The 15,530-nt window shown below is 33.3% G+C and overlaps 1 protein-coding gene across 1 annotated transcript; it reads right to left on the bottom strand.

Annotated features, from left to right (window-relative positions):
• Positions 1-11,793: 11,793 nt before the first annotated feature.
• Positions 11,794-15,443, bottom strand: LOC112035264 (short-chain dehydrogenase TIC 32, chloroplastic). Its single transcript, XM_024068087.2, has 6 exons — positions 15,236-15,443; positions 14,636-14,789; positions 14,435-14,513; positions 12,796-12,880; positions 12,334-12,380; positions 11,794-12,187 (listed from the first exon to the last, which is right to left on the bottom strand). The coding sequence occupies exons 1-6, from the start codon at positions 15,426-15,428 to the stop codon at positions 12,023-12,025; spliced, it is 723 nt and encodes a 240-aa protein (XP_023923855.2). The 5' UTR covers positions 15,429-15,443; the 3' UTR covers positions 11,794-12,022.
• Positions 15,444-15,530: the final 87 nt, after the last annotated feature.

Below are 15,530 nucleotides of genomic sequence, written 5' to 3'. Positions count from 1 at the left end.
TTTTTTTTTTCTCTCTTTAGAATAGGAAGATAAAAGTTTAAAATATTCAATTACTTGAAATTAGAAAGAAGAAAACGAAAAGTGAAATCAATATGGACAGCTGAATATAGTTAACATTTGATCTAATAAATGGTAACGTTTGTAATGAATAGTAATCATGTGCATATATCTACTAAATGATAATGAATTATTCAATTTTAACAATTACTTGAAATTAATCTCCAAAAAAACAATTACTTGAAATTAGAAAGAAGAAAATGAAAAGTTGAAATTACAATGAATAGGACTAGTGGTACACTACTCCTTCGCTTCAAAGCTTATAAGGCAGAAAGTGGGGGAAGACTCTTCGATGTGGGACTCCTAGGACCCCGTCCGAGGACGTTGCCAAAACATGCCTAGGACGTGCCATGCATGCCTAAGGTACCCACAGAGTTTATACTGTGACAAAAAGTGAATAATTTTTTTTTTTTTTTTTTTTTTTGTAGAGTATCAAAAAAGTAAAAAATTATTCAGGATAGTAATTTTGTATTGTTGCATCTCATGTGTTTGATAAAATTTCTTTTAGAAATCTTATATATTTTTCTTATTTTGGTCATTTTATTACAAATAATTAGCATCTCCACCATCAAATTTTTAGTTAATCTAAATTTTCTTGGTAAGTTATTACTTCGCTTATTTGATCATCTTTACTAAAAATTCCAAAAAGAGAATAAGATAAAATATAATTTACTTTATAGCATTATTGTGCTATTAATGTTTTTATGCATAGATACTTAAGGAACTTTTTCTTTTTGCATTTTATTTTATTTCATATTTCCACTTTATAATATATGATTTATTGCATAATTATCTTTATTTACTTTTTCACTTAGTTTCAATTGTGAGGAAGAAAGAGACGTGGATCTATGTTTTTGAGAAAAATATATCTATAAGAGTTAAATCGCATATATTTTTATGGTAATAAACAAAGTATACATAGTTACAACTTGGTCTAATAGTTTTCACACTATCATTTTTTTTAAAAATAAAATTATTACATTGTGTTTTCATACATATCTCACTATATATAATTCCTGGTTACAAAATATATTTTGTTACACTACAAAAAATTTCTAATTTAAAACATAATTTCAAATAACACATATTGAATTTTTAATAATATAAAATCTAATATATTAATTCAATAATTATCTAATAAAAAATAATCATATAATATTTTTCCGCGTATCATGCAGGTTTGCGACTAGTATTAATAAATTTAAAAGCATATTTATATATATTATTATAATGTTTTCACAACCCCAATTTTAGCCCAATAGCATATTTATAATATTAAATTATTTTCCTTAAAAAAAAGAAGTAATGAGGTGATAAAATCAAAGTATTAAAGAATAATAAAAACTGATGGATAAATGTGATAAAATCAAAGAATCAAAACCTGTATTTTTACTGTTTTCACAAGTTCTAACATTTTCTATCTTTTTGACTTTTCAAGTCCTTATCTCTTATACCAATACACCTATTCAAAAATCTATCCATAGTCCACAACTTTCTCCCTTGCTCTCTTTATCACAGTTTCAGGAGCTCAGTTCATCCTTATCTCTTCTCCTCTCTCTCTCTCTTCTTCTCTCTCTTCTTCTTCTTCTTCTTCTTCTTTTTTCCCCCTAGTCTCACAAGGCCACATGAAGCAGAAGAATGGAGGCCCGCGACATGGTGGCGGCCTATTTTGGCTCTGTTTCTACCGAAATTAGGCCAACATGTCGGGTGTGGGTGCAGCGGCCCTAGAGCCACACCCATGCTTTCTAGAGTTTAAGTAGATTTTGATAGGATTTGTAGGTACACTTACAGTAGTAGCATGTATGAATTATATACCATGATACATACCTGATGAACATTTTTCAGCACATACTTACAAGCGTATTAGCAAGAACTACATTGAGCCAATAAAATAAAACTATTAGCAAAAACCCAGACAATTTCACATTCAGTGGGTGAATTCAATAACTCATGATCTAATAATGATTTTTATCGGAAATCCATCAAATGCATCATGAAGAGGATTTTTTTTTGGTAAAGAAGAAATTCATTAACGAAAACTAAAGGGGAACAACAAGTTCAGGGATAACCCTGTTACAAAACATTCCATCTTTGTCCAAGCTTATAAGCTCAAGCAGACCCACAAGCGGGTCTTGATACAAAATAAAACTACTTGCTTGCATTGCACCTGTTCTAGCTAAGAAGTCAGCACAATAATTTGCTTCACGATAGCAATGCCCGATCTAGACTTGGGCTACCTGGGAAATCAACTGCCTGCAGTCATCAGCAATAAGCATAACAACCCAATTAGCATAAGAAGAGTTACTAACAACATCAACAATAGCTCTCGCATCAATCTCAATATCAACAACAAACAAATGCATATTAAGACACAGATTAAGGTCGTCGTGAAGAGAGCAAAGCTCCGCTATAAAACTAGTAGAAATCCTAATGCTCCTAGAGAATCCTCCTAACCAATCTCCATGCTCGTTCTGAATGATTCCACTGCAGCCAACTCCCCCAGATTTCCTAAGGCTGATCCATCGATGTTTAGACAAACCCAGCCAAGCAAAGGCTTCTCCCATCTGACCTGTATAAGTTTTCTGCTACTCAAGAGGCTAGGATATAAGGCACAATGCAGAAATTCAAAAGCAAGGAAGATAGCTTCACTGTGAACATCATCCCGAATGTGTTGGCCTTTGAACACAACATTATTCCTTTGTTTCCACAACAACCAAATGGCAAAAGGAAAAACAAATCTCCATGGTGGCTAATTGTTCACTCTACAATTATCATCTTTACAATTTTTTTCAAGCCAAGTGTGGAGATTATCCTAAAAAAAGTTGCTATTTGACAGCACTCCTAACCTATTCCAAGTAGTTTTTGCTATCTCACAGTCACTGAGCCTATGAATGATTGTCTCAGCTTCCCCTTGGCAAAGAGGGCATCTATCTGTCTCACTAAGGTGCCTTGTCACAAGGCAATCCCCCACACCAATGCTATTTTGCAAGCATTGCCACATGAATGCCTTAATTTGAGGTAGAGAGTCCACCTTCCAAACCCAATAACTCATAAAGTCCTCTTCCTCCTTGTTGCACCTTGTGGCTATTGTATAGGCTGATTTTAGTTCAAAATCTCCTTGATTATCTCCATTCCAAATCAGCCTATCTTCCTCAAGTGATGATCTCGTAGAATAGGGGATGGATTAACTTCCATGAAGAGGGTTGTCTGTTGGTGGTACGGTGGAATAACTTATATGTCTTTCTTATAACCAAAAAGAGCCCACAAAGTTGCACAACTAGATGTGTGGCATAAGCATATTAATATAGATTTGTATCAATTACTCCTGGATGAAGGGAATTAGCAGTTATCTCTATCCCTTCTTCCGGTTTAAAAGAGGGAAAAAACCAACAATTGTAGATTATATTCTGTCTCACATGACAATATGACCAGTATATATATAAGGGCAAGACTTAAGTGTTGTTCTTTAGGTTCCCCTCTTAAAATTCTGCCATGTAGATTTTTTCTCATAAGATGGAAGTGTATTTTTTAATTAAGTAACTATATGACTGAATCTTAAGAGGGGAACCTAAGAAACAACATCTAAGATACTGTACCTAAGTTTTATCCTATATATAATCACTTTGTCCTAATAGTACGTGCAATTATTCAAACTTGGTAAACGACCCCAAGTCATTTAATTTAACCAGCAGCTATTAGCAAAGGGAAACTCAAGTGACTCTAGAATTTATTTTGATGCTACCCAAAATAAGAATAATTTATAGTTTTCCACCATATCAAGTCCCAGTCACACACCATATCAAGTTATTACATTATTTCTATGAGTATCATCTATGTGGACCTATTAAAAACCTTTTATTAAAAATGGATTATTATAGTAATTTTAGTTATGCCTAGGTGACATTTACCCAAAAAAAAAAAAAAAAAAGAAGCTATGCCTAGGTGACCCTTATCAAGTTATGCCTAGGTGACAGTTTCCCTAGCCTGACTCCCGGATGCCTTTATCACGTTTATGGTAGGCAATGGCAGTCGGGAAGTTTCTTAGGGGTTGTTTGGTTTAAGAGTTTTCATCATCCAATACTCAGTTTTCATCACTCAATTTCTAAATTTTGTGGGCCCCACAATACGTTGCTTTGTTTGGATGAGTTTCCTAACTCAATTTCTATAACTCAATTCTTAAAAAATTGAGTTTGTGTCACGAAAATTGAAAACAACTTTCAGTTGTTTTCAATTTCTGAAAAACAAGTAACAGTGGTAATATTGTAAATACATGCATCTTTGTGGGACCTGCGTCAGGGACATGTGTACCTCAAGTCCTCAGCACCAACGACTTTCTCTCTCTTTCTTTCCCTTTTCTCTTACTTCTTTCCCCTTTCTCCTTTTCCTAGCAATGAGGTCTACAAGAAGAATCAGTCTAATCTCGGCAAACTCAAACTTCTCCTCAAGGACTTTGGATACATTCCCGGTACAATTTCAATTCAATTCACACTCAATTCTTGTTTGATTTTTAGTTTCTGACAAATAATTTATACAAAGCATTTGCCAGTGTTGATTTTATCACTTTCTTTTGCCATGGAAGTTGAGGTTGATGATGAAGATGAGGTTCTTAGTATATCAACACCGCATGGTTTGGAAATGAAGGTTTCAGATTCAAAGGATGGATTGGATTCATTGTATTCTTATTGTAAACCGGACTCTATGACCCGTTCTATAGTGAAGAGTTTGGAAGAAGATGCTTTGTATCCTTTTGCTTATGCTTCAATTTTTCTGTTACAAGTCTTAATTGGTCTTGAAGTTCACAATAATTTTGATGAATTGCTTAATTCTACATTTGATTGGCGAAAAAAAAAAGAACTGTGTTAGGTTTGTCCCATCTGTATTTTTCCCTTTTGCATCTAAAGAACAACAATACCCAGGTGAAGATCTCCATCTAGAAGAACAATACCCAGGCAAAGACCGAAACCCATCAGCCAACCGAAGCTCTCCCTCTCTCTCTTGTCCTCTCGTTGCACCTCTCTACCCTCTACTGGATTTGTAGAGCTCTATCCATCTCCTTGGCAAGATCAAAATTTTTTTTTCTCTCTCTATCTTGTGGGTGCGGAGTTCGGATTTGAGATGTGGTTGTAGGGTTTTGATTTTTTAGACATGGGTGTGTGGGGGTGGTTCAGATTTATGGTGTGGCTGTGGTGGATTTAGACCTGAGATGTGGGTGGCTGTTATGGGTTCAGATTTGTGGTGTGGGTTTGGATTTGATTTGGGCATAAGGTCTGTATTTGTGATTTTTGATTTGGGTATTTGTGGGTTTTGATTTGAACATCTGTAGGTACATATGTGTTTATGTTTGTATTCATTTGTGTTTGTATGTTTATGATGGTTTGGCCGTACGTTTGGGATAGGATTGTTCTTGTTAATGTTTGTGTACATGAGAAATGAAAGAGAAAGATGACAGCTTTAGTGAGAGTAACAGGGCAATGGTGACTGAAGGGAAAGAAAATGAAATGAAGAGAGTGAGGGTGAGGCGGGTAGGCTAACAGAACTTATGACATGGTGCTCAGGCATGGGTCCCACAAAAAGTAGAAAAAATTGAGTGATGAGAAACTGAAAATATGTGCCAAACAGGTGGGCGTAAGAAATTGGGGTATTTTAAGTGATGAGTAATGAGTTATGAGTGATGAGTGATGAAAACTGAGTGACGAGTGATGGGTGATGAAAACTGAGTGATGAGTGATGAGTGATGAGTGACCATTTTTTTTGAACCAAACAAGCCCTTAGTGTGCCAAAGGATATCAAGTACACCAAGGATTATATGCCAGGCCAGAGTCACAAAGTACAACAATCTTATCCCTTATAGACTAAGCTAACAATTCACTGTTTCTAAAAATGAAGACATAACATTATACATTTATACTATAGACTTTTTATTAAGTAAAATATTTTTATTCAAAAATAGAGAGAATTCAAATATATAACATCATGCTATACATAGGATGTTTTTAGTTGACTTACTAATAATCTTAAACCACCTCTATATAATTTAGTTTGTCTTCTTTTTTTCTTTTCTTTTTTTGTTCTTGTGGTAATTTAGTTTTTATGATGCAAACCTCTATTTTCTGTGGCTATTAAAAAAAAAACCATTTTTTTTTTATATCAGTAAATGGATATTAGCTCTTCAAACCAACTAAAAATTGAACGTTTTTATTCGTATATATATACTATTTTTAGATGGATAAAATTTAGTTACAAAATTGGTTATAGCCTAAGGTTACAACCTTACTCAATATCATTCACATTATTATATATTTTGAAAATATAATTGTTGAATTGTATGTTCTTTATGTTCTTAATATATACATCAAATTTTGTGCCAAATGGATATTATTTACTATATGATTTATAAGCTTACATTTAATGCATAATTTTAAACTACAAAAGCTGCAATTTAAACAATTTATTGATGATATAGTTATTGATCTTTGATTTTATTAAAGTTTTGCAAGTATGGAAGATATAAGAAGAAAATGTAATCCAATTGTGGATTTGTCAAAATTCACTTTCAATAAAAAAATATTAAGTAAGGTTGTAGTTTTAGGCTGCAACCAATTTTGTAGCTAAACTTTATCATTTTTTTTATTTGATGCTAAATGATAAATTTTGAAGGTGAGCAATGGAATGTCCATCCATAATTCCATACACAATTTTTTAATAAAAATATAGTTTATTACTTTCTTTATCTAATAGGGGCATGTAAGTAAATTTATATAAACTACATTCTCTATCCCTCCACTTTTCCATCTCCCAACCAAATACAAATGAGGGAAACTAAAATCTCTTCTATCCTCCCTATTTTCCATTCACTCTCTAATTTCTATCTTTTCACTTTTTCATCTCTCTAACCAAAAGACCTTTACTATGACTCATTGGCAATACAAGAATATTTAAAAAGAAAAGTAATGATAGGGACAATATTCTTTTATAATTGTTGATATGGTATATCCATGGACGGAGCTATCATTGAACTAGGGGGGCAATGCCCTTCCCCCCCGCCCCCCCTCCAAATTTTTTTAAAAAAATATTATTATATATGTGTACTAATTTTATCAATTTTTTCTATAAAATTACATTTTGTTTCCATTAAAGAATATCATTAATTCTTTTAAGCGTAATGCTATGCTCACAAACCATTTTTATAACATTTTTACAAACTATTTTGGTAGCAAATTTTTATTAGTTCGCATAATGGGTCCATCACTCATATCATTTTTTTACATACCAGTAATACTTATCATATCAGTAATTTATAAAAAAAGTTTGTAACTCTAGCATTTTTCTCATTTTAGTGACCATAAAAAAATTTATAAATCTAAAACAAAATTACAAGCCAAAAAAAAAAAAAAAAAAAACTTAACCAAAAAAATTACTAATAATAAAACTAAAAAAAAAAAAAACTCAATTAACCAATTTTATCCAAAATAAACAACCCTGCCCTTTAAAGATTCTAAATAAAATAATTTTGTTCACACACACACACACAAAATCTCAACAGCTAAGTAGTAGCAAAATCAGAGATTGAAACTGCTGCCACACATCAACAATAAAGCTGCCCCCCTAATTCAAAATTTTGGCTCCTACTTGGGTATATCGTAATTGGAATAATATCACTTTCAATTTTACCCATTATTGTCAACGAGGGCTTGGCTGAGTGGGTAAGGCTCGGACGCTTCGTGCAATACACTAGGTTCGAGTCCGCTGCTGCAGGCTTTCGTTGGTGGGTAAACTTAGTGATGAAGTGTACTCACAAAATGTGAGGTGACTCCCACAAAGAGAGTACAGAACGGGTACCGACTACGGACTCTCTGACCGAGGCCACTGGTTCCCTGCCCGGGGGTGTAATATGACCATAAAGACCCCCATTTTTCATTCTCAAAAAAAAAAAAAAAAAAAAAAAAAAACTTGACGCATTATTAATACTACTTTTATTATGCACCAGTTACAACTAGGCACCTTAACAATTGTAAAAATTGTTGTCCCTCTCAATGGGTCATTCTATGTTACCCACCATTTTTTTAGTGGGTACGTATATTTAGACATGTAATTAAATATAGAGTAAATTACAACTTACCAACATGTTGTTTAGCTGAAATTTAAGTGGTCTAATTTTGGTTTAAAACAATGATATTTTCAGCCCAAAACCAACGGTCCGCCATTGAAATTAGGCCGCGGGCCCAGGCCCACAAAATTCCCAACCCAGTCTCTCCTTGCCTAGAACGGCACCGTACTACGCTCCAAAGCGCAGGTGCGTTATGCTGTCGTTTCTCTAAGCTTTAAGGCGGCGGATATTGACACTAAAAAAATGATTTGGGGTCTAATAACGGTCGAAAATCCCAATTCCTAGTTGGTTTTGGTTTTGGAATTAATTGTTGAGAAAGAAGGTTGAGGTTGGTTGTGTTTTCTTTTGCAATTCGGATTACTTTCTAAAAACAACAATTACGTAGAAATAAAATAAAAATAAACCGACTCTAGGAGTGATTGGGAAAAAGAAAGTACTTTATTTGCTACAATTATCAGTTTATCACAAGGCCTTAGCTCTAATATTGTATTCCGAGTCCGACTCTGAGTTGAGATTATAATTCTATTTCTCTATATATATTCTCTTTCCTTTTTTTTTTCTTCTGTACCCAACACACCAATTAAGAGCACTTTGTTTTCTGTTTTGATTTTCTTCTATCTCCTCCAGTTATTTGGATCATCTTTCATTCATTCATTGGGTTTTTTCTCTAAACCCACGACCTGTAGAAGAAGAAGCAGCCATGATACCCATCACTCAAAATCTGCCACAAATCCTTCAAAACCAAAACAGCCAAGTTTCCAACAACTTAGCGCTTTATTCTGGATTTCACACCAACAAGTGCAACAAAGAAGAAGCCATGGTAGCCATCACTCAGAATCTGCTACAAGCCCTCGAAAGCCAAAACACCCTAGTTTCCACAGACTTAACGCTTTCTTGTGTGTTTCACACCAAACTCAACGCCAACAAGTGCAACGCTGGACAAGAAGAAGAGGTTTCAACAGCACTGACGCTGTTTGATGAATCATGGTTTTCTTCCAATAATAAGAGAAAAACCCTGCAAAAAGATCAATATACTACTCCTCCTACTACTTCCATCTCTCACAATTCCAGAGTGGCCTCCAACGCACTAGAAGAGATCAGTACGTCCATGACGCTGAGCACTAGATTTTCTCCCTGGACAATCATTAAGAAGCTCACGGCGAGTGATATTGGTAGTTTGAGCCGGCTCTTGGTGCAACAAAGTCTTGTCCGCCAACATATTCTGCCATTCTTGGTACAGACTCGGTTGCAAAGATCGAGAGTAGCGGATTGAGTGTAACAGTTTTCGATCAAGATTCACAGTCCGAGTATGAGTTGGTTTTCAAGAAGTGGCCTTCATCTAAGAGCTATGTTTTCAATGGAAAATGGCACGAGCATTTTGTGGCTAGGAGGGAATTGAAGGTAGGAGATATCATTGGGCTTTACTGGGATCCATGCCATTCAAAGTTCAATTTTTGTGTTCTGCAAAGGGCTTCTCATCATCAGATGTATTAATTAGTCTGCTCTTTGATAGTTTTTAGGCCTACATGATCTTTTATGTGAATTAATCTTTTTTTCTTTCCTTGAATTTTTGGACAATCTTTGTTATCCCTAATGTAATGTTCCATTAATTGAAGAAATCGTTTTTTTTTTTTACGTTTTTGTTATAACGTGTGCAGATTACTACATTCTCTCATTGCTTTCCTTATTCCAAGTAGTGCTTTCCTTATCAATAATTACTTGGCCCCAAGTTAATTGATCTCTTTGGTAATAATAGTAAATTTGGTAGGGAATTTCATGGTATTGTTGCTTCATAGTTTTCTTTGTATTAGTTTTTCCTATGTTTACCGTCAAAGGAACATGTTCACCGTCAAAGGAATACCCTAGCCAGGGTGGCTCTAGATCGCCAAATGTTTACCAATAAGATCACAAGTAATGCTAAAATCACAAACTATTTTACAACATTTTTACAAAATGTTGGTGTGGCTAATCTCTTATTGGTTTTCATCTAGGCTCACCATTAATATCAATTTTTCATTTACTAATAATTACTTACCACATTAGCAATTTGCAAATATTAGCTAATAAATAAAATGATATTCTTTATCAAACGAAAATCAAGAAAAAGAGAGAAAGAAATACTATGTGACCGTTTGGATCATGTCCACATTTTAGCGTTTTGCGTTTCAGCTTTTTTTTTTTTTTGGACTAGCGCCTAGTGCACTGTTCATGAGACATAACAGTGCATCAAGGTATATAAACAGTATTTTTTAGTGTAAACAGTAACGAGAAATTATTTTTTTAATTATTTTCAGTTTTTAGCAAAATAAGCGGTATCCAAACACGCCTTATATCTACAACATTTTTCATAACAAATCTTAAGTGTCAGGTTATTATTGGCTGTAATTGGTGGACAAAAAAGTAATGATGGGTTCAAATTAGAACTAGTAACAACTTAATACCTAAAATTTATTATGAAAATGTTGTGAATATAGCACTTCTAAAAAAAAAAAAAACAATACACAAAATTTCACAATAGTTAAGTTGGCAAACATTTACCATAACAAACATTTACTGGTTCTCATATCACATTATTAGTTCTTTAAATTCTATGTGGTTAATTTGTAATTTTACATGTAAAACAAGAAAATAGACTTAAATAATATTTAATTTTAAAAAAAAATCATTTAAATATATAAAATGCCTCAATTCAGTTCTCACTTAAGGCCCCGAAATGTGTCAAGCCGCCCTTGCTATAGCACATTCTCTTGCTAAAAAGGACAACTAATCCATCCAATTTACTTGTTTGGATGGAAGTTCTTTGATAGAAGATGTGCCACAAGACATTTTTCATATTGTTCAAGTCGATTTGGCCTCTTTAATTGAATGAAATTGATGACGTTCTTCTCAAAAAGAAAAAGAGTTCCTCAAGGAACTGATGCATTTTTTCTTTCTTAATCACGTGAATAATCACAAATCAAAGTAACAAGTCTTGACATGCAAATATGTTGCTTTATACATACTTCCAATTAATAAATTCAAAGCAAAGCATGCTTATAATTTTTCCTATTCAAAATGCTCCTCAAATAATTGATTCTAGAATTACCTAGGAATTTGTAGTTAAGTGCCAATTACTAACAACCTTCCCATCCCAAAAAGTCTAAGAGGGAGTTTGGATTGAAGAAAATGAAGTTATATAACTCAGTTTTCATTGTCCAAAACTCAAAATATATATGCCCACCAAAAACCAAATTGTTTGGATTGATTTTTTAGTTGAGTTTCTGTAACTCAAAACTCAAAAATTTGGAAGTTTCCAAATTTTGAGTTAAATTTTTCAATAGCACTATTATAGGTAACCAAGTTATAGTGGAACTCACATCAGTGTATTGTCAAATTAAGCCAGTGTATGACAGTTGAGAGCTAACGTTTTACTCTTTATTTATTATTTATTTTTTCTTTTCAGGCAGTTTCTTCTTCTCTTCTTTAAGTGGGCCCCCACAATATATGCATTATTTGAATTTTAGACAAGAGATGTGAATCCAAAATATAAATCCAAACAAATATTTTCTGGAGTAAGTGAAAAAGTATTTTGGTTTAATTTTGTGATATTATTTTGATGAGAAAATGAAATGATCACTTTAAAGAAGATATTATGAAATCCAAAACAAATGAAAATCAAAATAGTACTGCTACATTAGGATTGGAATTCTGAATAGTTCATCCAAATACTCATCAAATGTCAATGAACACAGCTTTTTAAGAGGTCTTGTGCTTTAGCTTCTACTGTGAACTTCTAGTTCAATTAAATTAATTTCTATATGTTTTTATTTTATACAAGGACAGAATAAGCCAACAAATTAACAACGCCTTAAATCCCAACTAGTTTTGATTGGTCATGCTCAAGCTGAAGTCCCATAATTTCTTTGCCAATTCTGCATCTTGAGCGTGAGAGTTTGCTTTTGCTTTATTACTATCCACGAAATATTCACCACTTACTCCTTTAACTTGTGGATGCAATGCCACATAGCATTGAGTTGCTGCTCCCTGCAACCATGTAAATAAATTCAATAAGCCACCATGCTGCAAGGGGCAACTGAATTCATCAAGTGAAGCTGTTTAAGTGATTTTGATAGGATTTGCAGGTACACTCACAGTAGTAGCACATATGAATTATATGCCATGATACATACCTGAGGAACATTTTTCAGCACATATTTACCAAGGGTATTAGCAAGAACTGCATTGAGCCAATACAATAAAATTATTAGCAAAAAACTAGACAATTACACATTCAGTGAGTGAAGTTAGAAACTCATGATCTAAAAATGATTTTTATCGGGAAATCCATCAAATGCATCATGCAGAGGGTTGTCTCCTGGTGATACGGTGGAATAACTTAGTTGTCTTTCTTATAACCAAAAAAAGCCCACAAAGTTCCACAACTAGATGTGTGGCACAAGCATATTAATACAGATTTTGTGCAAATACAAAGTATAATACCTGAAACCTGATTCTATTCAACCAAAATAAATAAATAATAAAGAACCTGATCCTAAAAGAGGATAGGAATACTAGGAATTCACTTAGTGCTGATATGAAATTACATACTAAGACATATAATTAAATATAAGTAAAATTGCTCAGAAGTTTACCATTCAAGAAACTGTGGTGACGCAGAAGATTTGTAACAATTGCTCCTGGATGAACGGAATTAGCAGTTATCTCTACCCCTTCCTCCTGTTTAAAAAAGGGAAAAAACCAACAATTGCAGATTATATTCCGCCTCACATGACAATATGACTAGTATGGAATTATGAATTGAAAGACTGGTTAAAAGAACGTAAAATGACTGTTATTATCATTCTTGCCCTGAAGGAAAATAAATTGACCTTACATCATGATCTCTACATTGCATCCAATGGACAATCTTTAGTACGGAGGATGTAGCAATTATGTCTCACTTTTACATGAGAATGTTTCGCAAATAATTGTCTATACCTCTACAATTAGTGTGTGTGTGTTATATATATATATATATAATCACTTTGTCCTGATAGTACATGCAATTATTCAAACTTGGTAAACGACTCCAAGTCATTTAATTCAACCAGCAGCAATCAGAAAAGGGGAACTCAAGTGACTCCAGAATTTATTTCTGATGCTACCCAAAATAAGAATAATTTATAGTTTTCCACCATATCAAGTCCCAGTCACACACCAAATCAAGTTATTACTTTATTTCTATGAATATCATCTATGTGGACCTATTAAAAATGGATTATTCTAGTAATTTTAGTTATGACTAGGTGACATTTATCAAAAAAGAAAGAAGCTATGCCTAGGTGACACTTAAACAAGTTATGCCTAGGTAACAGTTTCCCTAGCCTGACTCCCCCGATGCCTTTATCACGTTTATGGCAGGCAATGGCAGTAGGGAAGTTTCTTAGTGTGCCCAAGGATATCAAGCACATCAAGGATTATATGCCAGGCCAGAGTCACAAAGTAGAACAATCTTATCACTTATAGACTAAGCTAACAATTCGCTGTTTCTAAAAATTAAGACATAACATTGTACTACAGACTTTTTATTAAGTAAAATATTTTTATTCAAAAATAGAGAGAATTCAAATATATAACATTATGCTATACACAGGATGTTCTCAATTGACTTACTAATAATCTTAAATGAAGTGACCTATCAATTAAGTCAACAAGAAAGTATAAGAGATTGCATAAGAGAGAAGTTTAGTGATTAGCTGCTAAAGATGAAAAAAGGGAATAGAACAGCAAGTGAGGACTTAAAAGATAAAGTCCAGTATCTTTGGCATGTTATGATTACGAACACTTAAGTTACATTCCTGTACTTTCTCTGGAATGAATATTTTCAACACTTTATCTTGTTTACCTCTACTACTATACTTTTGAAAGTGTAATCAAATTGATCATGATGCAAACAAATAAAAAAATTTTAAACTGCAGTATTAGTAAATCTTCAGATAATTTCATGTACACCACTTATGCATCACCTCACCTGGAAGCAGCTGGTATCCTAAGACATTGTAATAACAGCATCAAATAGGCAAACACACATACTCAAGCAAAAATGTCTTAAAAGAAAATATCTTTGGTCATTGGAAGCTTTATATATATATATATATATTGACAATAAACATGAACAATGTGCAGCTTGCATTAGCATTTCGTTGTCAGCTAATCCAGGAATTGAACAATTTTTTTGCAAAGCCTAGACTATTCTACGATAATAGTTGATGGTTTATAAGCATTGAGTACCTTCAAGCGCCTCGCAAGCTCATTAGCATGCAAAATGTTGGAAAGCTTTGATTGTCCATAAGCATACATACTGTTGTATCTGTTAATTACCAAGTAAAAGTAAAAATTGAGGTAAAATATAAGCTATTTATGAGCACCTCAAGCCCTAAACATAAATAACTAGGAGGCAAGAGTCATCAAATTGTCCAGTAAAACTTTTACCCTGATTCATCATTGATCTTATCAAAACGAATCCCTTCACGATACGCATATTGGTGACCCTTTGATGATAAATTAACAATCCTTCCCTCCTTGTTGCTTTCGCAAGCCGTTTTTTTCATGGTCTCCAATAGAAGGTTTGTCAAAAGAAAATGACCTGAGAAATGGTATTAAACCTCAAGCACTCCACATTCGACTCATTTGAAGGGTAAATAGAAGTATACCATTCAGAAAATATTTCTACAAAGATGCAGTATTTTTTTTATAATTTTTTTCTTAATTTTTTGAGAAGCTACAAAGAAGCAGTTGGGAGTGCATATTTTAAGTTTAATAACAATTTTTTTTTTATTTACCAAAGAAAAGTTTTGAATCCTATTGATAATCTAAAGGAATAACCCAACTGAAAGAAGTAACTTTGGATCGTGGGACAAGCTTTATTTCTGATTTGAAAATTAAACTATTTATGATTTTCCAAAATAATAAATGAAGAAGGGAAATTCAGTGACTAAATTCTCCCCTTTTCTGATATTTTCAACCCTACTCACCATGAAATAGATTATTGCCACCTTAAAGATAGATCAAAGGAACTTATGAGTAACATACCTAAATGGTTAGTTGCAAACTGCAGTTCTATGTTGTCTTGGGAAAGCTTGAACGGAGTTGCCATCACCCCTGCATTGTTACTTTCAAACAAACAATAGACAATATCACTCCTTATCAATGAGCTATCCAATCTAAACACAGGACTCAAACATGATTTTTTTTTAATAAATCTGTAGGGAGCAGGGATTTCCATTTTAGCGAGTTCAATGAAAAACTACAACAAAGAAGGAATCAACAAAACAACTATGATAAAAAATTTATGCAAGCATGCAGCACGCAAGACACACGATTGCAA

The sequence above is a fragment of the Quercus suber genome, unplaced genomic scaffold, assembly GCF_002906115.3.
Source record: "Quercus suber isolate HL8 unplaced genomic scaffold, Cork oak 2.0 scaffold_80, whole genome shotgun sequence".
Taxonomy (NCBI): domain Eukaryota; kingdom Viridiplantae; phylum Streptophyta; class Magnoliopsida; order Fagales; family Fagaceae; genus Quercus; species Quercus suber.
This window is presented reverse-complemented; position numbering and strand designations above follow the sequence as displayed.

Excerpts from the sequence above, each read along its gene's own strand:
- LOC112035264 (XM_024068087.2), bottom strand. The coding sequence starts at position 15,428 with ATGGAAATCCCTGCTCCCTACAGATTTATTAAAAAAAAATCATGTTTG. Across the intron at positions 14,790-15,235 it reads GTTTGCAACTAACCATTTAG|GTCATTTTCTTTTGACAAAC; the intron begins GTATGTTACTCA and ends ACCATTTCTCAG. Across the intron at positions 14,514-14,635 it reads AAGATCAATGATGAATCAGG|ATACAACAGTATGTATGCTT; the intron begins GTAAAAGTTTTA and ends GGTAATTAACAG.